This window comes from Anopheles marshallii, chromosome 3, assembly GCF_943734725.1.
Source record: "Anopheles marshallii chromosome 3, idAnoMarsDA_429_01, whole genome shotgun sequence".
Lineage (NCBI taxonomy): Eukaryota > Metazoa > Arthropoda > Insecta > Diptera > Culicidae > Anopheles > Anopheles marshallii.
In genome coordinates, this window is record NC_071327.1 from 60233168 (window position 1) to 60259791 (window position 26624).

Here is a 26624-nt window from a genome sequence, read left to right on the forward strand (position 1 = left end):
GTGGTCTCCTAGAAGAGAATGATTTAATCGCATGATTTAATTCTCTGTAAATGAGTTAGTTTCGCAAAATAATTATAAATATTCTCTTTCGAAATTTGAAGTAATCCCATCCCTTCTTTTTTATCGACAAAATAACCTCAAGCGGCCATGGCTTTTATGGCTTTCTTTGACTATTTTACCCAGACCCGGACTTTTTTTTAGCTGGATAGTCAAGTCCTGCATCAGGAGGACCGGAAGGGATTTTGGTCTAGTCCGTCTGTGTGAAGACCGGCACCGCAACCAATGTACCAAGAAAGATTTAAACCGCTCCAACCTACTCCCTAGAAAGAGTGAAATCATTCATTCATTCTGAATCATTTTTGCACACAGGACGCCTGCAGCATCCTTCTGATTAGCTTCAACTTTGCCGTTACGGTCTTAGAACGGCATCTTATGATGTCAGCAACAATAAAACAACAAAAAAAAAACAAACAAACGAATAAACATGTTAGAAATATATCACAAAACACAGTCGGAAGGAGTAATCAGTTCATTCCACCCTGAAACCATAACGCCACCACGTCATTGACCGTCTTACAGAACGCAAAAGAACAGATGAGAAATATGTGTGCTGCACAGCCAGGAATTTCACCTAATGGGTGTGGGAAAATTTTTATCACAAAAAGCCAGCTAGCCGCCGTAGGAAAAGTTACGCAATAAACTTCGCCCGCTCGAATATCGTAAATATTGTGGCGAACGTCCGACTTGGGTGGAAGTCTCATGGGGCAATCCTGGGGACAAGCCGAAGCGTTGAAGAGATACGGACAAAACAAAACAACAATAAAAAAAAAAACGTCACATTAAATCCTTCCGATAAACAGACAGTCCCGGCGGGTGCAATTAATGAAGTTGATTTGTTGTGGGTATTTGAATGGTTGCAAAAATATTGTGTTGATTTTTCGAGTTTGCCAACAACGGGATGATTTGCGTTAAGTACTTTGATTGTCACACACATAGAAAAGGTACATAAAAAACTGAAGGTGGTTGGAGGAGGGGGGGGGGGGGGTGAAAATGTAACAAAACAAAAAAAAGGCGTGAAAAATCCGTTTTGTTAATCGAATTACTGCCACAGTAATGTTTGGCTTCCAGCCTCGTACAGCCTCGCACACAGCCGGAGATGGAGACACCCAACCCAGACGTCGTGTGTGTGTGCCAAACCAACCCAATTCAAGTGCCCATTTTTTCCAATCAATTTCCACCCTTAATCGTTTTTTTTTTTCAACGTCGGTATTGCCACCAATCCGACCACCGCTCTTGAAAACCCATCCCAAACACATCGACCACGCGTCAATTGGCAACCAAACCGACACCATGCGAGGATCGTGTATTGAAACAGCAATGAAAAAACTGAAACAAAAATAGCATAAATACACACACACAGTCACATACATACATAGATACGCTTTTATTGATTGTGGTTTAGTGCGGTTTGGCTTGATGTGATTTGTTTACAATCCGCCAAACAGCGCACAACACCTCCCAGGGCAGGGAAGGCTAAATATAGGAAGTAAACACATGCACACTTTTCGTGGCACGAACCGAAGGGGAAGAGGGGAGTGGGAATGGGGTTGAGGAAAAACAACACGGAATCAAAACTCTTGCACATGGAGAGCAGGAAAATTGAGAAAAATCATCTAAATGCGTGCGTGTGTGGGTGCTTGCTGCTGGATAAAGTAATAAATTTTCGTCTCCCGTTTGAATCCAGATTGTGAGTGCGTGTTTTTTTGTTAATTCCACGGATGTTTCTAGCCAACAAATGCCCCTAATGTTTGTGCTTTCACGATTAACCACGGTGCGGAAAGAAGCGTCTTTAAGTAAGGAACAAAAAAACCAGAAAAAAAACTCATAAATGTTGCTTAAAGTCAAGAATGTTGGGCAATGGTACGACGCAAGCATTTGGGAGAAGACACCAAAGGGTACTTCAGGGGGCAGGGTGGCGTTAGCGGGCGGGCGTCCTGAAGCGATCCTCAAATGGTTGCGCTTCAATTGGTTCCAATTCAATCACAAGTGGGACGTTTGTTACTGTTAAGTGGAAATAACGATGTCTGCCGCGGGTTGGGGGGTTTTTTTTTGGTGGCAATTCGTGGGAAGCGATAGGAAGACACTCGCATATACCCGCACAACGATCAAAATACTGCACAACCCGACCGAAAGATATTGAGAGCAGCCACAAAAAAAGGAAGGCCTCCGAAAACCAGAGCCTCTCAAAGCCGGCATATTTTATGCTTTTGAGTGTTTGCTAAAGTGTTCCTCTTTCATACGTTCTAAGGGGGCGCAATCGAACTGGGTTAATACCGCAAGATCCGGGCAAAGTTTCACCCCCCCCAAAACATCTTTCACTTCACACACCACGCCACGGTCGCGGCCGAAATGCAAATTAATGCTTACGAAATCAACCGCGGCAAGGTAAAATCAAAGGCAAAAGCAGCTCGGTTTTGTGACCCACCGCGTAACAGGGGAATTTTGAAGCCGAACGAGGGGAGTAAGAAGACGAAAAACTAACACAACACCGTCCCCCAAGAGAATGAAACGGAACTGCTTGCTTCACCGGGGAGGGAACAAGAACCTGTTTTGTTTTTAATTTCCAAAAACCGAAAATGACTCCGAACTCCAAAAAGCACTCCAGAAGCGCATCATCGCCACATCGAAATGCCGGAACGCAGCACGGCACCGAAAGGCATTGAGAGAGACGCAACACGATCTCGTTCCACAGGTGAAGCGCATGATTGCGCAAGCCGATTTTCTAATCCTGTTACACTGCGTGCGGCAAGATGAGCAAAACGGTGGCGAATGGATTAATGGATTGGAAGACATTTTAAGCCATCGTTAAGCAAACGAAACCCTGAAACAATAACGATCGTCACCGCAGAGCGCATGGCTTCGAAGAAAGCGACCAGAGAGTGTACATAAATTTTAGAAAACTTTTTATTGAAATGAACTTCCTCTTCGCCTTGAACAGATCGAATTGGAATGCAGCGAACCGTACGGTACACGGATGTGATGTGGAATGGATGGTAAAGCGCAGTCGGCAAAGGTGTATTCCATCACGGTGCGACATTGTCAACTCACTTACCCCAGCAAAACCGATCAACACCAACCCCCGTCCACGCGGATTGATTCGGTCAATGAACCAAACCCACCGAAAGGTGGGTGGGTGTGGTGGCCAGCGGTATAAGGAAGGGGATATAAAAGAGTAAACACAACACACTGAAAATACGACCGACCTGACCCAATTAAAGCGACACGAAACCGGTCAACGGGGAATGAAACGCACCACCACCTCGGACTCGGACAGCACAGGTACTTGAGTGTGTATGTAAAAATACACCTGCGGAGGACCCGCCGTTGCGTGCCGCATTCGTACGTTGATGTGTGGAGATTAAATCATACCCAACTTCAAACCAACAGGGGATCGAATCCTGCTCGCTGCTGCTGCAGCATCCTCGTGGCTGAGCTGACAACAAGAAAGACAAGGTTATGAGCAACCTTTCCGCTTTGCGGTACAACCACACAGAGCACGAACAGTTTAAGCACGTGTTTCCCAAAGTGTGCGTGTGGAACGCGAAAAAAACCCCAGGTTGATGCGATGCTGGCCCGATCGTAAGTGGCTCTTTTGCTGTGGCAAATAAAAAAGGAAACAAGAAACCAACACCAAAGTAAAGAGTTTGGCTTCATCGCGGCCTGTCTCTCGTTCTCTATCTGCCCCGGTTTTATTCGCAGGCGTGCAGGCGATCGGAAGAATTTCATGGTCAAGGAAAGATGGAGAAGATTTAATACGATCCCCCCCCCCCCCCTTAAATACAGGATTCGACAGGTGATCGTCAAAACCGGAAAGCTTGTGTTGTGCATTCTTACCCTCTGTCGTGTGTTTTTCAACGCAAACACGAACAAGGCTTAAGATTTGTAGCGTATTTTAATGATTTTGTATTCAAAAAAAAAAAACTCCCCATTCCGAACTGTATTTTCCGGTGTAATGTAACCTCCTAGCTGTCGTTGTCACCTGTTGTCACTTCATCTCGGCACAGCTCAGAATTTTATACCGTTGGCGCACTGATGATGCCTCTTCACCTGAGCAAACAGCAGTAGCTCACACCTCCGGGAGGGGTTGAGCTTCTTCATTCGTGTGTGTGTTTGTGTGTCCGTGAATTGAATGCTCCATCAAAACCACTTTATACCGGACGTCAACTCGCACTTTGCATTTGGGACAGCGAAGATATCCGCCAACCATCAAAAAAACAAACTTCGACGTGAAGAGAAATGCTTGATTACTTCACCGTCAGAAGCTTTCGTTGCTTTCCATCCCAAGATGGCATTCAGTTTATAACCCCCCCCTTCTGTGTTCCCTTTTTTTCCTTTGTTTTCTTTATTACACGACCCAAAAAAAGAGAAAAAAACGGAAGAATGTGTGTCGTGGTATCTTCTGGATCTGTTTTAAACTTCCGCCTTTTTTGATAACTCTCTCTCTCTCTCTCTCCCCTTTGGGAACTTGCTAATGTGTACCGATTCTTAAACTTCCACCCAAAACTGAATGTCCATTTCTTTTTGAAGGGAAGGTGGCATATCTTAAAATTGTTTTCCTTTTGTTGTGCGTGGTGTCCCCACAATTCCAACGGTTGTTTAAACATTTTTATTTGTACACCCCCTCCCTTATAGGCGGACGCTTGACGCTTGGTTGGCTCTGGCGAGTGTCGAAGCGAAGAAGCGGCAGCTCGTTAAATTAAACCATTTCTAAGCGCCCGGGGAACGGAGCGAGACACCGGGTTTTGGGGGACTAAAAATCTCGAAGTTATAGTAACCTTCGAATGGTGTTAACATGGATATAAACCGTTGCATAAATTGAATTGGAAATTGGTCTAGGATGGACCGACGGATTTTGGGGAACATTTAACTGCCCTCGGAAGCGGGCCGTCTTGCGTGTAGTAGGATTTATTTGCTACCATGTTTTTCTCACCTGTCAAAACGGTTTTTATATAATCTTGCCCCCTCCCCACAGCACACCTGGCACGACGTTCTCCTTGGTGATTGTTGAGCGTTTCGTCTAATGTCACCACAAGTCCGGCGTAATTTATGATAGTTGCCGGGTGGGAATATGAACTTTCCAGCATGCTGCATTGGAGCATGTTAGTAGTTCGTCCCTCATCGAACCATCCTTTCCGATAGTGATCACGACTACTATGGGTCCATGGGCGACCGCACACTCTCTCTCTAGTAACAGATAAACGCGGTCATGAAATGTCATCATCCCCCAAAAGGTCATCTGCATTTCAAAGACACTGCCAGTGCCGGACACGCTGCTTAAGTGCGGGCTTAACGTGCCACACTGCAACTGGTTACGGCCTAACCCACCCCTCCCCGTTACTTTGATCATTTAGTAGAAGACGAAAACGTAGTTCGCATCCGCATAAGCTTCCAGCTGTTGTACCTTCCAACCAGCGACCTATTACTTCTGGTGCCGCGCTGCTGGTTTGGAATATGTGACGCGATTTAACTGTGGACTTTACCCAGCTTCAATTATAAGACAACCGTGCGTTGGGGATGTGCTTGTGTAGCGGATGTTGCTTATCCTTCCGAAATCCCTAAGCTGACAGCCGTCTTTTGCTGAGCCGGATCACTGGCTTTTTTTTTTCTCCTGTACATCTCACGTACTTTCACACATTGGGGCCAACGCATGATGAAGAATAATTTACTTTCTATCATGGGCCGTGTGGAAATACTTCAATGTTTATGTATCAACACGTACACAGGAGGATCAACTCCTTTCCGGGCTTAGAAAACGAAGTGCTATAACCCGCGTCAATGTACTCAGGCATTCGGGAGCAACTATTCCATGCCTCAATCATCAAACACCACGACAAAAAAACGGCACCGAAACCCATGAGATACGATAAATAGGACCATGACCGGGCATAAAGCGAATTAATGCGAAAGCCAATTCTGCCTCCAGCCACTTCATGACGGTTGGGTCATGCATATTATCCCCACGATTTCAGTGCCAAACAATGTGCGGACTGTGTGGACCACTTAACATATGATTGATGTGTTGCGCAATTGAGGATGCATTTAACAGCTGTGACTGTAACGGTCGTCTATGTGGATTAATATTTTGCAAGTTTTGTTGGTGTTTGGAGTGATTAAGGTGATGATTTTGTTTTAAGTACGTTGAGGGATCACTGGCAGACACAATATAGGGCTGAGCTTCACATCGGTTCAGCGTAAGCATCGTCCATCTTATCAATAGTAGAGCTTCTACTGTACTAGCAAAAAAAGAGTAACACAGTATTATCAACCTTATTGTGATGCTGCCAGCTATAAGCCGCTCATTGGTTGGTTATAACCGACGGAAACCCACCATGATCTTCACTGCGTATGTGTAAAGTTTTCTAAAAACGAATCATCACTAACAAGCCACAGTTCACAAAAGATCACACCAAATCGATAGTCGATGGCCGTTTGTTACGATTTCTGTCAGTAATGAGCTGTAGCAGCAATCGGCAGCATTCTTCCCGACAGAGACACAGTGGCGATAAGCAAAAATACAAAACACTTTTACAACCCCCCCCCTGCCGGGAACCATATAAGTAATGTGTGTGTGTGTGCCTCTTTTAATAAAACGACGGCATACCACAATCGTAAACATCCAGCAGCATGTGTATGTGAGGGGATGAATATGGTCTAAAATTTGCATTCGACTGAGTGAGCATTCCACTGGGAGTTAAATATATTATAGATGCGGTTCCCTTCCCAACTGGAAGCCATGCATTTTAATACGCTCATGTGGGGGTCATGGCTAGAACACCGAACAACAGCACCCCTGTTGCCCTCTCTCTCTCTCTCACTTAACTAACCTCGTTAATAAAAGCGTGATGGTAGAATGGTAATCCGTACACAGAACCAATTCCCTAAGATGCCCTCCCACTGCTTAGCGTGCGCACGGCTCTACCGAATCGTTAACTAATTCCGACACAATGAGTCAACGCATCACACATCCTCCCGTCCCGGAGATGGTCGTCACCCGTGCACCCTTGGGATCGGCACCGCCGTCGACGACGATCGTGATCGACGAGGTACATCGCTGATCTCCCAACACCGTCCCGCTCCCATGCTGGAACCATTTTTCGCTTCCACACAAAACTTCCGCTACCCTTCATTGGCGGCCAGGGAGAATACCGCGTTGGTAGGTTATTTTTAAAAGGTGCGACAGAACCCCCAGTCCAGCACGGATCGAGCGGGGGGGCACTAATAATAATAATAATAATAATAATAACTGCAATGCGCGCGCGTCACCAACCACACCGGATCACGACGATCGCTCACCCAGTCAGCTGAGTTCCGTTTCGATCGCTTATCCTCTCGTCATGGCCCCCAAAAGAGGCTCCCCCTTACAGCCAAGCAGCTCCGATGATGCTGATCCAAACTGTGTGTGCTGTGGTGTTTTGTGGCTGTTTTGTTGTTCGCTGTGCGTCTACAAACTTGATGCACCACACGACGCGCCACGCGGACGACGACGATGCGCAATGATGCGCGCGCCCTTTTCGCCTTCGCTTCGTACTACAAACACTATCTCAACCGTGTCTGCTTGTGTGTATGTGTGTGAGGGCTTGGAGGGAGGGGGGGGGGGGTGTTATGGGTGGATGCATCAAGAATGAAGATCACATGGAATGAGGGTGTTGTCGGCGAGTTGGGTGCATTGCTATAGACGCACTCAACCGCAGCCGCGTGCGAAAACACATGCCCCAACCTCAGGAACTGGGAGCTAGAGCTGTGTGCGTGATTCACTTTCTTTTGGAGATGTTTGTCCCTGTTGTGGCAAGCGGTACTACCCGTGCCGTGCTATGTATTTGACTTTGAAAGAGTTTCCTGTGGAGCACCATTCTTTTGAAGTGTTTACACATTGGATATTAGGGAAAAAGACACGACCTCTCGCCCCCGAACGCCACACATCCGAATGTGATTAATTTGTTCCAGGAACTCGCCAGTAGCATTTTATCGATATTGGAACTCTTCAACATCACGTTGGATTACCATCCCTCGCTCGGATGCTTAATTCAAATCTGGACCAAACCGTTCACCCCAAAACCCCATAGCGAAAACTTACCGGAAAGTACATTCCCTGGGGATGTAGAAAGTATGGTCCGGAGCCCCACAGTTTGACGGCTGTTTCGGTGATCCCTTAGTGCATAAAACCGATGACGGCCAAAACGCTAGCACAAAGCTTTCGGGTGGGAGCAAAGGGTTTTGAAGATGGCTTTGTGTTTGATGTTCCCTGGGTGCGTCAACACTTCACGATATCAGCTTGAAGCAAGCAAAAAAAAAAAGGACAACAATACCGGGAACCAATTTCTCCCACCGTGGGTGCGTGAAATTCTTCGCTGGTTTCGATTTTTTGAGATACCTTCAATCAAAGGAAGCACTTTTTTTTCGTTTGCTCGCAAACAACCGCGACGGACACTAGATCACACGCGCGCGGGATGAATTTCCCGTGTTGAATTTATATTCCTTCTTTTTATACCCCCTTTTAACGGCACAACTTTACATACATTTAGCTGGAGAGAAACATAAACACACGCGCGCGTACACTTTTATCATCAAAATATGGCACCGACAAGATTTTGCTTCCCGATTTTACTTGCTTCCGGACTCTGCTCTCACACACTTCACAGTGCGCACTAAAAAAAAAAAGAAACAATTATGCAAATATTTGCATATCACTGTACCACTTTTCGGGTTTGCAGATCTGCTAGAAATTATGGAATTAAATTAGCGAATGGGTGACTAAACTTTTGGGGTACGGAAGGAAAATTAGCGGAGTAGCGCTGCTAGTTAAGAATGCAGCGATGGGCTGGTATCCTTTTTGCTCATCTCTTTTTTCCCCCAAAAATCGTTTACAAACACACGAGCGCGCACTAGCAGCGGCGGTCCATTCTCACAAACACCACAAAGTAGAGATTTCATACGGCACAACAGCCTTCCACAATGGTGTAGATGGTTTATTATTTTGGAGGAAAAACAGAACAAAAAATCAACCCATCTCGTGGTATTTAGTTGTTTCGCATCACAACGCAACGGACGGATGCTTTTCAACCATATGTTGAGGCGTTTGAGAAACATTTTTAAAGTATGGAGCCAGCTTTTGCCCCGCTTAATTTACGAAAGTATTCGACACTCGCTGTACGAAAAATCCAAAATAGTAAACACAACCACACGCGGATGTATGCGTCCGATTGGTACGACACGGGCAAAAAAGAGGCAAAAATGTTGCCCCTTAAATCTTTTCACCATCGCACACATTCTAAAGCACCACAAAAAAAAAACACACACCAAAAAAGCGTGGACTATAATCTGTCCCATCGCAATAATCACCAACCAACCGAGTCACACGCGCCTAGACACGGAACGCACACCATGCGGTTCGGGTTGCAAAAATAAATTGCAGACGGACCAGAATGCCAGATTAGCGGAGCTGATTCGGGTACGTTATCCTGGGGATATCCTTGCAAGAATGGCACAAGTCTCGAAATCACACCACCACTAGCGCACCAGCGACAGCTCTCGCTCACGGTCACCAATACCAAACGGCGGCGAACGCACGCTTGCACGAACACCACCACCAGCATCTCACCAGCAGCCTGCTAAGGATCAAACGTCAAAGGGAAGCTGGTCCGTGAGGAAAAATTGGCGATCCCGGGGAATAAAAAAGTAAATGCAAATATGTTGTTGCCGTTCCGTTTCCCTGCCGTTCTCGCAGCCAGCAACATTTTTTCACCACACATCGGGTACGCACACACGGGCGCCAGAACAGAGAAGCGAAGAAATATCCAGCGTGCCCTTTTTCCACGTATTATTTAGCGGCAACACTTTACTCCGTACAACCACAGCATCCCATTGCACAACAAATCAAAGCACGCTACGACGTTATCAATTGATGGTTCTGGCTGCACACGCATATGAACTCACACACACGGCACGATTGATTTTCATGCAGGACGGGATGGGTTCGGAAACGTGTTCATTCATACACTGTATTATCTAATGAAATAAATATAGTAACAGTCGCACTGAGAGAAAAATCTTCTCCGTCTCGATCGAATCACCTTTACGCGACCGCGGCTTGAGTTTGTGTGCGGGAAAATGTGCGCGGACTGAAAATTTTTGGCCCGGAAACATGGCACTATGGGTGATGGGCGATTTGCCCAAACGTCAAAAGTGTGATATTTGAAGTTTTCGAATTGATGGCGAATTATTTATCCCTATCACATGGTGAATTGTGTGACATTTATTGTGGCATGATCGAATACATCCGAAGAGATTATGAAACAAATTGCATATAAAACAAATGATAATATAAGTTTGTCTTTTGAGCGAGTAGTCTCACTCGCCATGCAACGACAGTGGGATGCTCACGGTCTTCCATATTGATGTGTACAGAAAATATTTTGTTTTGATTTTTACAAAATTGCTAATATCCGTTGATTGAAGTTGTGGTTTTCATGTAAAAAATTAATTAATTTGGATTGAACAAAAAAATTAAAGTGATTAACAAACAACACAAACCGAATGTTTGGTCTTAAAGAAACCGTAAACGCATTTGCTGGGGTAACACGAGAACACACGTACGTGTTAATAAATAACGGAAAGGAGAAACATCTTCTTGTTTGAGAAAGTGTTACTAGACTTTGGTTGATACCACCATTTCATAAAATGTATAACTTTTTACGGCACGAACCACAGTGCATGAAGAATTTGAAATTAGTTCGAAAAATGAGTTCGAAATAATTCCTTAAATTTTGACCGAAACCGAAATATATTTCGCTCGGAAACATTGTTGAAATATTTCACAAATCATTGGAGAACTTTTCAGTGCAAAATTTCCGGGTTTTTCTGTATTGCGAAAAGGCATTTCGAAAATGTATCGTGCTAATAGGCTTTCGGAATGGAGTTGCGAAATATTTCATGAAACGGTACTAAAACTGGTTTTGAAATATTTCATTTGAAAGATGAATTGTGACAGTTAGCTGTTATATAATTTGGTTGGTGTTTTGAAACCGGCAGTGCCTTCGATTTCCGCTTGGCGAATCGGTATCATATTCCAAAAGTACATATTAAAAATACTTAAGGAAATAAGGAGAAGATACATTTAAAATTACTGAAGACAATTTGAAACAAAAATTTGGCTTGTAGGTATGAAGTAACTTAGAAAAATAGTATTACAAAAATGATTCGAACGAACTGTTTAGTGTTTTTACTGTTTTGCAGTACATTAGATCCATCAGATGCCTTCCGGATGTTGATAATTACAGATATATTGGGTGCAATACTTTATAATTCGAATAGTCAACGAGCGCGAAATTTAATTTTCAATCCCACGCGTTTGTTTAATTAAAAAGGATTTGACATTTAAAACTTTGTTATAATAGTTGACGATCCAGTAGAAAGTATGAAAAACTCTGTCAGAATCTTTAGTTACTCATGTGCTCTTTTGTTATTCTCAAATGTCCTAGAACTCATTATTGTGGCATAGTGTTTTCCTTTGGAACAGAAATGATACTATTGAGGGATAAAAAATCCAATGTAATCAAAACCTGCCCAACTCCAGCAGTTTGCAGAGATCATTTCCAGTGTGCCCCGATCCATCATCATTCCTTTTCAAATATTTAACCAATGAATTTCTCTCGTTAGCAAGCAGTCACCACCAGCTCCAAAAGGCCACAGATTCGGTTATTAATTATGTAGGAAAGAGGAAACACAATTACTCGCGCAATAAAACAAGAACCAGAGGGAACGGTTCGGACGAGGAAGCTAACATAAATCGATTCATTAGTAAACATAATTTGGCCCCCAAAATCAGACACGACTCTGGGGAGCACTTCTTGGGCCGAATGTCCAAGCAACAAAAACAAACCCCCTATCCGGTGGTCTGTTTTATTTCGTCTGCTAATTAAAGCAATCATATGTTCCCTGCGTTCAGCCAGGGGTTCCCCGCCCGAAATGGTGTTGTAAATTGGTTAACGCTTTGTTTATCGTAGCCTGGGTCCCTTGTTTTTTTTTCCTCCGGTTTGCCTTATCATTTTTGCAAACGGTCAACCCGGGTGAGCCGTTAAGACGAGCCTTGGATTCTATTTGCTGTGAAAGTTAAACTCGTGCGACGGCGGGGCTCGCATTCGCTTCCAAGCGGGCAAACCTTGTGTGGGTTGTGCTTTGCAAATTTAAGTATGTGGCTCCGGGCCGGCAGTAGCTCCGGGCTTGTGTCCCATGGATGGGACCGGTGATACGGCTGTCGTCTAGCATCTAGAGATACTTTCCACGGATGGGATGTTTGTACGTCCGACCGGGTTGTGTCCCGCATTGGTTTGCTCCAAAACAAAAAAAAAAAAACGGTGTAGTTGGACGTGTAGCTCTTAACTACAAACGAGATGAAACATGTCCACAACCGGAACGAACCATTTGCGAACCACATCGGTGTACGGTTAAACGACATCAAAGCACCCATGCAAAAGTAAAACATGTAACACCTTCTGTAGCAACCTTGGCAGTTGACGGCAGGGCTCTTCAGCGGGAAATTGAAATTGATGTCCGTTGGATAAAGAGGACTGTTCCGGACAGAAGGCCACCCAGCAGTTTAATATTACGCCCCAAAAGAAGCGTGTCGTTTTGGGCTCAATTTACCATTTTCCATGGTTTTTTTTTTTTTTTTTTTTTTATGTTAGAACGGCCTGGCCGTATCGACTTATTTTGCCACGTAGCCGGATAGTCAGTCCTTGCTACGGGGGATTGGCCCGGATGGGATTTTGGTTCGGTCCGGTCGTGTGAAGACCGGCGCCGCTACCATCATGCCACCGGCCCGCCCTTTTTTTCCATGTTTTTGTTGTTGGTAATTTTTAGTTCGTTAGGTTTACAACGACTGTTCCATTTCTCTAAAGCCACTTGGGCAGGGTTCGTGAATGTTTTGTAACACCAACTGGTGAATATTTCGTGCGTGCGTTTTAGGACCAAAAAATCGATCGATCGATTAGATCCGGGACGATCGAACGTAAATGTAATGCAAAATTGGAAAAAGGACACAGCTTGCCTCCCTGGAAGGTGTACACAGTCTTACTCTGACATCGTATTGTGGTTGTGTGCTATATCCTTCAGTCACTGCGACGTGACTCCTGTTTAAGCTTTTGCCTGTGCTTTTGCCCCAGCAACACTTCCCACCTGTCGAAAGCTGTCATCGAACCTTGCGGCACAAATCAATATCCCTGAGGTGCGTTTTTTTTTCTCTCCTCCGCTTCACCTTCCGCTGCAGGGAAATTGAACGCGAACCCAACTGGGATCGTAAAGTGGGAAGACAAATCGCAGGTTAACCCGGTTGCGTACGTTTACTACCACTTACCGGATGGATTGTTGGATGGAGGACAGCAGTGCTGCAGGAAGGCACACAGAAATGGGGAACTTTCACTGTTTTGCTCACTGCAACGAGATAGAACCGACAGCCAGCGAGTGTCCTCTGTAACGATCTCCTTTCGAGCACGGAGGGTGTGTGAACAAACAAAAAAAAACGCTGAAGCACACTGTGTTACCGGTTGGATGGAAAACCAACGAATTCCATCCATTCCATCATCCATAATTCATGAGTCAGCGAGGAAGTGCAGGACGAGCGATTCCAAAAGGGACAGGTAAAATTGCCAATCGGAAATGTGAAAAGCCACGGCACGCCTTGGACGGGGTGTGTTTTTGTCCTTTCCCTTCGCTGGTGACTTTGATCGACGGGGACACTGTGGCATATTTTGTTGTCTTTCTTTTCGGTCGGCCACGACACGGGAAGCTTGTTTGATGCTTTAAGAAAGCGTGTTTCGGCTGGACGCGGATGGTGAATCATTGACAAAATGCTGAATTGAGAAATGCTTCTGACGGTTAGCACCGGAAGCAAGGGCCAGTGGGATTGGTTGCTTGGTCAAAATTGAAAGTAAAGTGTTTACGCAGTAAACGACGCTCGATATTGTACAAATAAATAAATTATTCATACAAGATTTTTCATGTGTTAGCACAGCGAACAAAGACACAAACGAAACTGATGGCCATTTAAAGACCTGAGATGAGATAATAAGAACACGCCGTTTTACGATCGCAACAGATGATTTCACAATTGTGGCATATGATAGCAAAACGCAAATAGGGCAAAATTAGTGCTGTACGCACGTGTATAAACGCATTCATGAAAACATTTTGGCAACCAAATAATTATGCTATCATCTGCTGCGATCACAGTATGCCTGATACTCTTATCGTGTCAACTGCGACCGTTGAACATTGAAGAAGTTTATAATATATAGTTTAAAGCACAGATGAAGGTTTGGTTTGGATGAATGGTTTAAAGGACAGATGCCTTCAACAATCATCAATTAACGAAATCTACTAACGAAATACCAACACTACAATGCATTTGAATGCTACTTTAGCAGCAGTGGGTACAGGAAGTACTCGAAATACGCTATTATTGCGGACGAAACCGGAACAGATCTGTTGTTGTTTGTAAATTTAAAGAGATTTTGAACCTCTCGGATTACTTTCATCTCTTGATCAAATCCTGGTGCAATATCGTTTAGACTTCAAAGTTACAGAGTCGACTTCCTTTTCTGTTCTGGATTGATTCCGCATTTAAGGCGACTTTTTGAAGGAAATCATTAACTAAAAAAATAAAACGAATGTTTTATATGACAAAGGAAGGTAGTTTAAATCATAATTCAATTTTTTTGCCGAAATTTTATGCTATAAACTAACTCAGCTGTCATATTGTCTGACTTTATTATTTTTTCCGTAACTAGTTTTCCGTTTAAAATGCAGTGAATATCTCAACAAATGTACGCATTTAACGTTGATAATTTACGCTGCAATAATGGTACAATCGCTCGTAAAGCTACATTAGCTCATTTAAAAGTAATTCATTGCGAATGTAATGTCCTTCTTCCTTCCAATCGAGACCATGCTTCAAAATCAATAAAGTTCAAATCCCATTGTGCGTCATCCTACCAAAGTGGTTCCCTCGTTATGAGAGGCGTTTGTGAGGTTAAGTGAATTCTTATTAACTTCCATTCCCCATCACCGGGCGGTCCGGGAACGGTTAGTGGTTTCAGCATCGGTGCACCAACGAGAAAGGAACGGAGAAGGGAGGCTCCCAGGGACAGAAGTAGTTGAAGAAGAAGAAAACTCACAAAGCAATACAACCATTTCCGAAGCTCCGGTTTGTCGTGTTGGCGCATTCGGTCCATAGTGCGTTCGGTGGTTTCGTTGATTCCGTACAAAAGTGATACACAAACGTGTCGGGTTGGAGATTTTTGTTGTTTTGCCATCTTATTTTTCCTTCCACCATCCATCAGGGGAGGATGGATGCTGCACACCAATGGCCACCATGGCCGGGCATTATCCTTCTTGGCGAAAATTATAATTGAAATTGTTTGTCAGCAGCTTCCGTGCGTTCCGTGGGATATCACAATTTGATGGATTAGGGCATCGGGGAAACTTCACCGGGAAAAAGGCATGATTTTCCACCCTCGGAGTCATTTCACTGTGCGGGAAGTATTTGTCGTTGGGGAAAAAATGATTCATTTCGGTGCGATGCAAGAAGGTTGCGTGGACGCATGAAGGCGCACGCCGAATGCAGGCCAATGATTTATTGGTTTTATTGATCCGTTGGGAAATTGGAGGTGGACCAAGCATGAAGTTGGTAGGGCGTGGAGTGCTCGTTCCGCAACCAAGACAAATTGTCGATTGTTCTTGTTACCGTTTTTTTAGTTGTTCGATTAATTTTTAATGCCACTGTCACCCATTATCGTATCGTTCAAAAAGCAACGTGTTGAACATGCTGTTACTGTCAGCCTTAAAGGAAAACGGGAAAACTGCTTTCAACACCTTTCCTTCGTGAACAATCAGATAAAGCAAAAGCGAAACCAAACACCGTGCGACCATTCTTTCCACAAATAATCAACCGAAAACCGAGTACAAAAAATAAAATAATACAATAAAGAAAGGAAACACGTAATCGTAATAGCTTAATAACGTCTTAAACGCGCCACTTTATCGTCCCATTTCTGGTGGTGTAGCGAGGAAGAAAAAATTACCCAAAACCTTATCGTTTGATAGCACGAACAGGTAAAAACTCCACCACCAATGGGTAAACCAGGCAATCATCCGAGGGGAAGGGATAAAATATACCGAAACAAAACAAACGGCGCATTAAAAAGTGGTGCTGCGGAAAATCATAACCGTCAGGATGATTATCCTTTTTCCCGGCGACGTCAAATTTCAATCCAAGCAGGCGACCAAGATTTAGACTATGAGGTGGCGCCGAACAGCCGAAAGACGGGACCACCATTTTCTGCTTTGTGATATTTTTGTGATTGGAAAATAAGAGGAGGGGAAGAAGAAGAGGGCGAAGAAGTGTCCCGATATGACGGTGTAATAAAAGTCCAATTAATTTCCATTTGCTTGCCACTGTAATCAGCACGAGGGGGGGGGGGGGGGGGGGGGGGGGGGGGTTTAATGTTGACGATCACACACCGAAGCGCAAATGGCGTGGCGAATTCATTGCGCTCGCATCATTCCATTTCTCCAAGCAATCGGGATCTCCCTTCTGGAGCTTCGTGTATAATATTCAACTGTTATTGCTTCCTTCGGTTTTTGGTCGTTTCCGGCACCGAAATGCGAAAGGACCCCGGACCGGAAAGGCTTACAGGTGTCCGATTAAAGTTTGTGCTGCACGAGTTTCTTTAAAGTGCTTTTTGGTGGGAGATTTGTGGTCGACGAGATCACTTTCTCCCGAGGGGAATAAAAAAAAAAGGCAATGGAAACCGTGGATAAAAGAAAAGGGTCTAAAAGAAGGAAAGAAAAATCAACCGAAACATTACCGATCGTTTCGATTTTCACTCCTCGTAGTGCCTCTTATTAACGATTTTTTCTCATCCTCTCTCTTGGCCCATTGGTACGATTCCACGTACCGCGTCTGTCAGCGCTTCGAGCTGTAAGTAGGTGATAGAAAATCGTTAAACCAAATTATCACCCATCAACGATAAATGTTGATCGGCGTACACCGGCTTGGTGGATTGGCAAAGAAACAGCAAAAATGTGAGAAAGCCCAATATCGGAGGCTACCCGATTCCGTGTCCCGTGTCAGCTATCACAAACCCCCACGTAATGGTTTTGCCAGATGGCAGCACTAAAGATAGGGTGAGATACTGACCAATAAAGTGGTTCGAAAACGGACACCGGCGTCGGTGTCCTTGCGGTACGACAAACAACAGCGAACCGACAGCGCGCTGAACGACCAGCGCTTCCGCCCGTACCTCGTCGACCAGGACCGTTTTTGTCGCCGTGGCTTTTTTTGCTCGTTCGCGTTGATTGCAGCGCGTTTCTTCTACTACCATCTGACCCCAAACGAAACAGTCGCTTTATCATGAAAAGAGATTTTGCTGGTACAGCGGGAACAAAAAAAGATGTATTCTGCAAGCCCCTGTCACAGTGATGCTGTTGTGTTCCGTGTTTGATGTTTGTTTGCATTTGCGCTCGGAAGACAAAACTCCCCAGAGCGACCGCCGGACTAGTTTCCTTCACGGTGGATCTACCTCGCTTTGATGTACCCTCGGATGCAGCGTTATTATTTGTTGATCTGTTCCGTTGCCATTCGACATTCGTGCGTCATATTATGAGCGCCCAAAGCACTTTCCACGTTTATTGTTTGTAAAGATATTTTTTATACATTAAAAACAAAGTGCGCAAGCGGTTCGCTCATTTCAAGTGTCCGGAAGCTTGTATGAGAATAATAACGTCTCATTTCTCATAAGTAACCTCGGGCGTTAGTATCCCAACAGATATAAAGAACGTACCGGAAGCTCGTGGCCAAATAATGGAACTGTTTTGGCCCTTAACGTCCAGATCGCTCATGAAAATGTTACGATAAACGTATCCCATCTCGATAGCGATCGGAAAGAATAAACAACAAAAAAAACAAACCCAAAGCTTCGCCGTGCCTAGATCGCTCCATCGATGGCTACCAAACGGTGGCCTACGATTGCTTTTATTTCCACGCGTGCCCTTCGGTTGGAAGGGGGAAAAAAAGGAAGCATTTTAGCGCCGAAGTGGGCTTAATGAACGTAAATTTGATTAGAGTGCCGAGAGATTGTGACAAGTTAATAAGGGCGTCGTCATTTTCCGGCATCCCTGGCCGACCCCGACCGCAGATTGGCTCTCCAGCGGTGGAAAAATCGATGTCCTTTGCGCGATGAATACACTTGCCGCGATGATATGTGTTATGGGCGCAGCGCAATAAAGCCGACCGCTGGCGGCAAGCAAAAAGGAAGGAATGAATATTAACAGTGGGAAAGCGACATAAATGATATCACTCATCGATTGGGAATTCGATCAGGGGGGGGATAGGAAAAGAAAGGACAAAATCCATTCCATCCGCCGTCGTTCGCATCGTTAATGGGATAAGTGTGCCGGGAGGCGGCGGCGACGGCATTTGTTTGCCCTGGCCACTGATTTAATATTTCAAACGAGAAGATTAATGGCGCCAATGTCGCGGCACGAGTGGAAGTAGCAATATGATCGTTTATCATCTTACTAACAAACGAAAGAAATAAAACGAAAAAAGCAGCTCATTTCCAAGAAACTGTTTACGAAAACTTGAAGAAACTGGATTATTATTCCGAATTCCATGCATAGGACGGGACAACTGCTTTGCGGTTTTTAAAAATTCATTACAAAACAAAGCAAAAATGGACACCCTTTTTTCACCAGAAGTTGGGTTTTGCTGAAAAGCTCCCAAAAACCGTCGGCCAAACACAAACGGACAGACCGAAAGGTAAAGTTCCGCTTCCACGGGTGACTGCGGTCACCCGTTTATGCGTCAATGGGTTTCATTTTTTTTTTCGCACTACCAGTCCCATGGTTAGTGTGTGGTTTTCGAAGAAAAAAAGGTGAATGCATATTTTTTTAATTACATTTAACTCCCTTCAACCGGTGCTAAACTTTCGCTTTTTTGTTGAAAAAAAGGTAAAGGTATTGCAATTTTCTTGATGAAAGTAGCCGCCGAGTATACGAATTAAAATGTAACCCGGATTAGCTTATTTACTTTTCAGGTCCTCAGGGTCAGGGTCCTTTCAGGTCTGCCGGGCTTCTTCAGGGTCCAGAGGATCAAAACGGGTGAGTAATCATTGAGAGTTTTCGAAGTATTTTGGAGAGCAAAATGTTTTAACAGCTCCCGAAAAATTGTGACCGCCATTTTGCAAGTTACTATTGTTTGAGGAGCTAGTTGTCATACCGGATTTGTAAGAGATTGCAGTGAATGTTAGAGGTTCTATTGCCCCATCTTCACTTGAAAGAATATTTGTTATACAATCGCGTATCGCACATCTTAAATTTCATTTTACATCTCCTCACTACGCTTATTCCCCACCGATCTTCCAACTGTAATGGCTGCTTCATTGATGTTATTAATTTCCTCACCACATAAAGGTCCCCCCCCCATACCATCCAGCTTTCCACAGACAGACACCGTTTTTGCATTGCACAAGTACTGTCATGTGAAACACAGAAGCTGACTTTTGGGAAATTCAAAGTCAAAAGAAAGGAACAAACGAAGAAAAAAAAACACATCGCCCAACGTACCGAGTCCCATCTGGATTCCTCGCACTCCTTTGCCCGGACCGGGCCAAACAAACCAAACGCCAAAGTTTTCTCACCCCCGATTGTTAATTTATTCTTATGCCGTCGAACTTCGACTCCGGTTTCATTCGTTCGCGGTGCGTTGCGATGTAATGTGGGTAGTCTATCTTGCAGGCGCATTAATGTGGTACACAACATTCACTTACCACTTACCACACGAAGGCGCGCGACCCATTTGGCACTTTGGGAGGGGGGAAAAGTTCGACCGGGGCGTACGGAAACCGGTACTGTTTCTTTTATTAGCATCTTCTTCAGGCAGCATTGTTTTATGTTCGGTTCGTTTGGAGCCTGGGTGTAGCGGGAAGAAAATTCCCGCAAGAAGCCGAGGCGCTTTCACTTTTCCATTTCGGCCCGTTTGATGCACGAGAGCGAATTGGTGTTTGTTTTCCACGATAACCATCCCCAGTTTGCAACAAGATTCGTACGTCAATCGCGTATGGTAGAATAGATATGTAGAGCGCACTCCTGTGTGTGCGCGCCTATGCTTTATGCAATACCAAAAACACTGCCGTACGCTTCAATTGCTCAAGCACAACAATTGAGCGAGAGCGACAACGATCGAAACGTTCGGGCAAAGTGAATCGGATCGGAATGCCTGCGAGTATTCCAATTTCCTGTTGGCAATTCTGCAACAAAACGTTGAGAAGTCGGCCCGTTGTAGCGCCACCAGGGCCCAGGAGGGAAATTAAAATTCATGAAATTATTTTCATTCCCACTGCATTATGCGTGTCCCGGGCAGTGGGTTTATCTTGGCAGAGAAGAGATGGTGCCTGTTTGGGGAAGAGCGAATGCTGTGTACTTTCGCTTTTCGCCAAAGCGCCCAAATTGTACGTCCGTAATCGATGTTTCGATGTTGCTCCAAGACGGATGCTGCCCAAGGAAGCGATCGTTTAATATTCCTTCCATGTTGCTAGAAAGAAAAGTCATGAACCAGCTCGGGAGAACCAAGTTAATGGGGGGGTTTTTATATAGCCCAAACTCCGGGAGTGCCTTTATCCATTCTGCACAATTTATGAAACGTTTTACGACACGGACATGCGTTCCCTTCGTACTGTGTCACTGCAGTGGCCTCTCCCTACTGCTGCCATCCGGGATCCACAAAATGGGGTTTGCAGTAACAAAAAAGAGTACCAATTGAAATAAAAATGATAATATTAGCACACACACAAACACACGCAACAACAAAAAAAAAACCCCCACAATAAAGACGCACACAAATCCCATTTCATTTCCTGTCTTGTCTGGATCTGTGGCGGGACTCAGATTTGAGGACGCTCGTATTTTGCCCAAATAAATAAGTTATTGCCAGCCTGCTACGGCCAGAAGCCGGCACCGCACTCTTGCTCCATTCACTGAAGCTGAAGCTGCGAGTGAAAGCGAATGCTTTCCCCATCATCACTTCTGGGCGCTAAATCTGATTAGACTTTCACTTTTTCACTTGCCACTCAGGCCAACCGAAATCGTCTAATGGTAGCAATCGATTGGAAATTGGATGTGAACAAATTAGACGTAAATCTTGTTACGCGAAATAGAGAGAAAGCGTCGGGGAGTGGTGGTTTTTTTTTTATTCCATTTCGTGCCTTACTTTCAGGTTCAAAGTGAAGTACTGGGCAACTCCATGGCATGTCGCTTGCAAGCGTACGACACAAATGACACAGGTGTAACACGGGATTGCCTACCTCGCGGGCGCTAACAACATGTTCATTGTATGGAGAAAAAAAATCGCAAAGCTTACTATACAGATGATTTACTCACGTTTGCTGATGACGCTTGCTGTGATTGCTGTTGCTGCTGTTGCTGCTGTCGGTACTGCATCAGTGCAGCGACAGCTTTATTGGCGGCTGCTGTGACAGCTGCAACGGTCGATGTCATTGCGTGCTCGTGGTCGGTACCGTTGTCGTCACACGCGCGCCGTAAGTCACCGTCCAGCGGGCCAAGCTCCACACTGTACGGACTGTGGGTCGGTGGGCGAAGGCAACGTTTTTTCGCTGTCCCGTTAAGAGCCAATGGTGACCGTGCCGACCGGTGTCCAATTCTTCGGTTCTGTAACCTATCTACTGCTTTGCCGCGGTGTTCCTGATGGTGCAGATCGTCGTCGTCGTCACCCTCATCGGTGGATATTCGTTCGTCGTTGTCCGAGTCGGGTGCGGCACCGGTGCCTGCCTGGTCGAGGAACAATGGGAACCGATTCTCGGCGGTGGTCGACCCGGCCACCGTTGGCACAGTCGAGGGAAAGAGGCTGGTTTGCTGCAAGCTGCTCACATCTGTAGCCGTCGTCGTCGGTGGCGGTGGTGGTGTCGTCGTCGTCGTCGTGTCTGTGGTTGCCCGCTCGACGAGATTCACCATTGAAAGCCGTACCGGGACCGAAAGGGAACACAGGAAAGGGAAATTATGAAGGTCACCCGTTACGAATCGTACACCGAACAACTGGAAGCTGTATAGTTTCTGTTGTCGTTGCTTTGCTTGTGTGTTGCCGTATGTCTCACTGCAACCCGGGAAAATCCGGGATGGAAAATTGCACCAAAGCACAGTTGGTGTGACCGGATCAACAAGCTCGTCGCTAGATTGATGGTTCTACACAGTCACCCAACTCGTTCCACTTCACTTGCACTAGCACAACAGACCGGATCGGATCGATCGGTACTGCACGACGTGGGTCACTGTTTTCCACCAGCTCAACCAGGGGTGAGTAGTTGCACGAATGCACTTTTCATCATTCCACCGTAAAATGGGGTACAAGATGAGGGTTTATGTATTCTCAACCTTACGCTTTCCTGGCACGAGGTTTCCTTCGGTTGAAGGTCTACCCACCGGACCCTCTATCAGCCGTACGTATGTGGGAAAAACAGATGATGGTGAACGGATCTCACGGACTCTCTCCGGCAGAAGCAATTCACGGTTCACTTCAGGGTTGGAAAAGCACTCCACACGCCAGTTCACATGGATTCCACACACACACACGGCGCTAGTTAACGCCCGATGCACACTGGCCTTTTTCCGAGCCGCACAAAGGCCGCACCATAATCACAACGCCTTCGTTCGAATATTCATCGTTGGCCGGTGAAGCGGTTCCGGGGACAACACAAAAAAAAACCCTCCCCCGACACAAACAGCCCGGTCCGCTGGTTCTGGTGGGTGGAATCTGTACGTTCGGTATGGTACACGTAAATTGAACAGCTCACAGCCAGACGGAACCGGTCGACCGTTGTTCTGCAGGTGGTGGCTGTGGTACCACACCGTTCGCTGGGGCGTACAGCATCCACGGGCGCTTACACGTGCTGTCCAACCCGTGGACCGGCGACCGTACCCGGTTGGCGCTGGAAGTTTAGCGCTCTGCAATGAAAACAAGCATAATGCATGGATATAGAAAATGCGCACTCGTATATATTGTGTTTAGCATAATGAGGGTGGATGGTGTGTAGTGTTCCGTATGTGTTGCTGGCAACCAGAAGAAACAGAAAAACGGCAACCCCAAACCAGTGCTGCAAGATGGGGGATCTCCCGTCCAGGAGTGTAAAATATGAAACATAGAGGTACTGCAAGAGGGATTAAATGCGGGAACGGGGGAAACAAAGGCTTTTGATAAGCTTCGGACACTGCTGCTCGGGGGCACCGCCCCAAAGGTTCCGTTGGATATTTAGTGTGCAAGATGAGTATCAACAGTGTGCGGATAGAAGTTTTATTTAAAATTGCTTTAGTTTGCAAGTTACATTGCAATCGGTTTGCTACAATCCTGCTGCGAACGAGTAGTACAAACAAGCAACGGGACAATTCTTTTTTTGTTGGCCCAAACGGCTCCATTTTAGCTCCGTTTTTCCACTTTGCTCAGAGGATAAACAATCATTCGTGCTGGCAACACTGCCACGCTACGATGCAACGATCCGTCTCATGTGGGATTAGTGTGCGAAAGTATGACCGGGATATTTTGCACACTTTCCACAATGGTCTCCCTCTGCCACACGGAGGTTACACTTTGCCTTTCCATCCCTCGAGACGGAAGTACATCCTTCCCAAACCCCAACCACTCGCTTCCTAAATGCCGACCATCGCGTTTGATAATCCGGTGTCGGGTGATGGGGTTTGGGGACGCTACAAGGTAATCTTTTCCTTCCCGGTTTGCTTGCGTGTGCACGGTGTGGGCAGGGTGTTGTTTGGTGTTGAACGGATAAGTTCCCGCTAATTTCACCATAATTCATCACCTGTTTGTGCGGCCGCCTGGGAGGCCCCGGTGCCATGTACATATTATGCCGGTGCTCAATCGGTTAGTGGTCGACTCTTTTGGTTCGCAAAAAGCACACCGACCATCCCAACCCAATTGGGATTTGTGTGGTTAACTTTGCATTCGGGGACTATGTTATGCTAAGGGTTTCGCTTTTAGCTCGTTTTAAATCTCGATTGGTGTATGAATACCTTCCTTTTGGAGGAGTTGTTGTCATAGAAAACATTACTGTTTGCGCTGTTTTATTTATAATTTTATCTATCAAGACTACCGATACTTGTTGTCTGAGTCTGAGTGTCTGGGACTATATAGAACCTATAAAGTTCCAGTACTCATATACGGCTCTCAGACATGGATTTTGTCCAAAACTGACGAAATCCTCTTAGCCGCATTCAAGAGGAAGATGCTCAGGAGAATTTATTAGCCCCGTATGTGTGGAAGGACGATGGATGAGCCGCTTCAATGACATGCTCTACGAGCTGTAAGGTGAACTCACCGTCGTACAGTGGATTAGACTCGCCAGGCTCCGGTGGGTTGGTCACGTTATGAGAATGACACCGGACAACCAAGCCCGCAAAGTCCTTTTAGGTCGTCCACATGGGCAGTGAAGGCGTGGTAGGCCCAATTTGAGACGGAGTGATGGTGTTGATGCGTCCGCCAGAAAGGCCGGAATAATGGATTGGCAGACGACAACGCTCGACCGTGAGCGGTTTAAAAGACTCCTGCAACAGGCCTAGACCGCGAATCGATTGATAAGTAAGTATGTAATCAGTACTTGTTGTTTCTAGTTCAAAAACTAGCTCTTTTTAGTGTTATTATTTAGTTCAATATATAAAATTGTATAGAAGATTTATAAATTAATTGGAGAAACTTTTTTAAACCCATCGAACAGACCCCACATAATCCACATCAGGAAGTAGGTCAATTGCAATGCTTCACTAATAAAACAATTTTCCAAACAATGTTACCCCCGTGGGGGGATATTTCCCTTCCCCTTACTGCAACCATTTTCAAATCGTTTTCCCCTTACTTTCAGCCCTACAAAAAAAAAACATTCATGTAAATTCACCCAATACACATCCGGTGCGCATTTGACCCTGTATCGCTTTATTAAGCAGGCGGTGATTCGAGAGAAAAGTTACCTCGTTCTGTAGCGAGCCGAGCACGGCCCTGTGGCGGTACAGCACTTTGGCACCGTTTGTTCGGACCGTACCGTGCAAAAGCACTCGCAACGACCCGAAGCCCGGAGACGGGGGCAAAATGGAAAATAATATCGAAAGTTTTTCCTCCAAACAAACTCAGATTGAATGAGCGAATCAGTTTGTTCCGCTGTCGAGTGGAGAGCTTAGCGGGGCGAGATTGTCGCTCAATATTGGGTTTGTTTTGTTTTGTTTTGCTCGTACCCATGGCACACCGTACCGTTGTGGGTAGATATATTGTGCCCCCGAGGAGCACAGTGAGATATGTTACCGCAGAGGGACGAAAGTTTCGGCGCTGGTGGTCGGCATGGGTGGTAGGCTTGCGGCCGACAGGCGGCTTTGCTGAAAAACTGATTGACATATTGATGATGGTGCTGACCTGTCCCCGGAGGATGTGATGCTTTGCCTTGCCGTACCGTTTGCGATTGGGACGTGAAAGTTTAGCAATAAATTGCATACACTCTAGGCGTTCCGTTTGACGGTATGGTGGCGATGTGTGGTATACAGTTGTTAGCCGTTTCAATTGGAAGTGGGTAGCAATCGCAAAACTAAGCTGAGTCTCACAATATATCGAAGCATAATTCATATTCAACATGTTTCTCGAAAGGAAGCAACGGCATGACATATAGAGTGGGCAGTTCCTGGGAATAAACCATTCTAATTAAAACGAAATCTCACTCGCATGGGACTTACGGGTAATTAAATAAGCTATAGATTGTGTTTGCTCAAGCATTTGAAGTTTCATCACGAGAATTTATCTCGAAAAGTAGGTACAAATGAGATTGAATAAAGTAATTCATTTCTTTTAGTGAGAAGGATACAAAATGGCGTACCCTTTCCCTATAGCGCACACTTGTACAATCCATGCACACACGCGTGCAATGATCACTACATACAACTGTCAGGTCATATGTTGTCTACTGCATAAAAGGAAACCAACGCATTAACTCTCAGAAGTACAGAATTATTAATTGAAAGCACACGGGTTTGGCCAAAACATCGATCGGAAGTCATAAATATTCAATGCCGATCCCAAAACCGATACCGTAAGGACCTGACGGGGCAATATGTTAGCCAACTAGCGTGTCGGTCGATGTTCTCGCTTTTACGTTTCTTGCATTGGGAAAACATTCCTGACCACTCGTTTGTCCAATCGTTGAAACATTGGGCTTATGCTTATGGTAGAAGATGGGATGCAGAAGTGAATAACATCTTGGGAACGCCATGGCGTGGCGTTCGCACCAGAACGGTGAACGTTCCAGTGGAAATCGATTTGCTTATCGGAATGATCGGAAGATTAAATAAAATAAACGAATATCAATATTTGACTCATAAGTAGCTGTTTCAGTCGTTTGCATTCGTGCTGCTTCTGGAGAAGAAATGGTCGATTTCATGCATCACAGCACGATAGTGAAATCATTTATTCAAATGCTGTTCGACTTTCTGTTGGCTGTTTCTTGAACATTTTG

The 26624-nt window shown here is 45.3% G+C and overlaps 1 protein-coding gene across 1 annotated transcript in view; it reads right to left on the reverse strand.

The window, feature by feature from the left end:
* Nucleotides 1–22083, reverse strand: part of LOC128712936 (uncharacterized) — a 159267-nt gene extending 137184 nt beyond the window's left edge. The window contains exon 1 of the mRNA XM_053807801.1: nucleotides 21493–22083. Within this exon, the coding sequence (XP_053663776.1) occupies nucleotides 21493–22083 (591 nt within the window). The remainder of the gene's footprint in view (nucleotides 1–21492) is intronic.
* Nucleotides 22084–26624: the final 4541 nt, after the last annotated feature.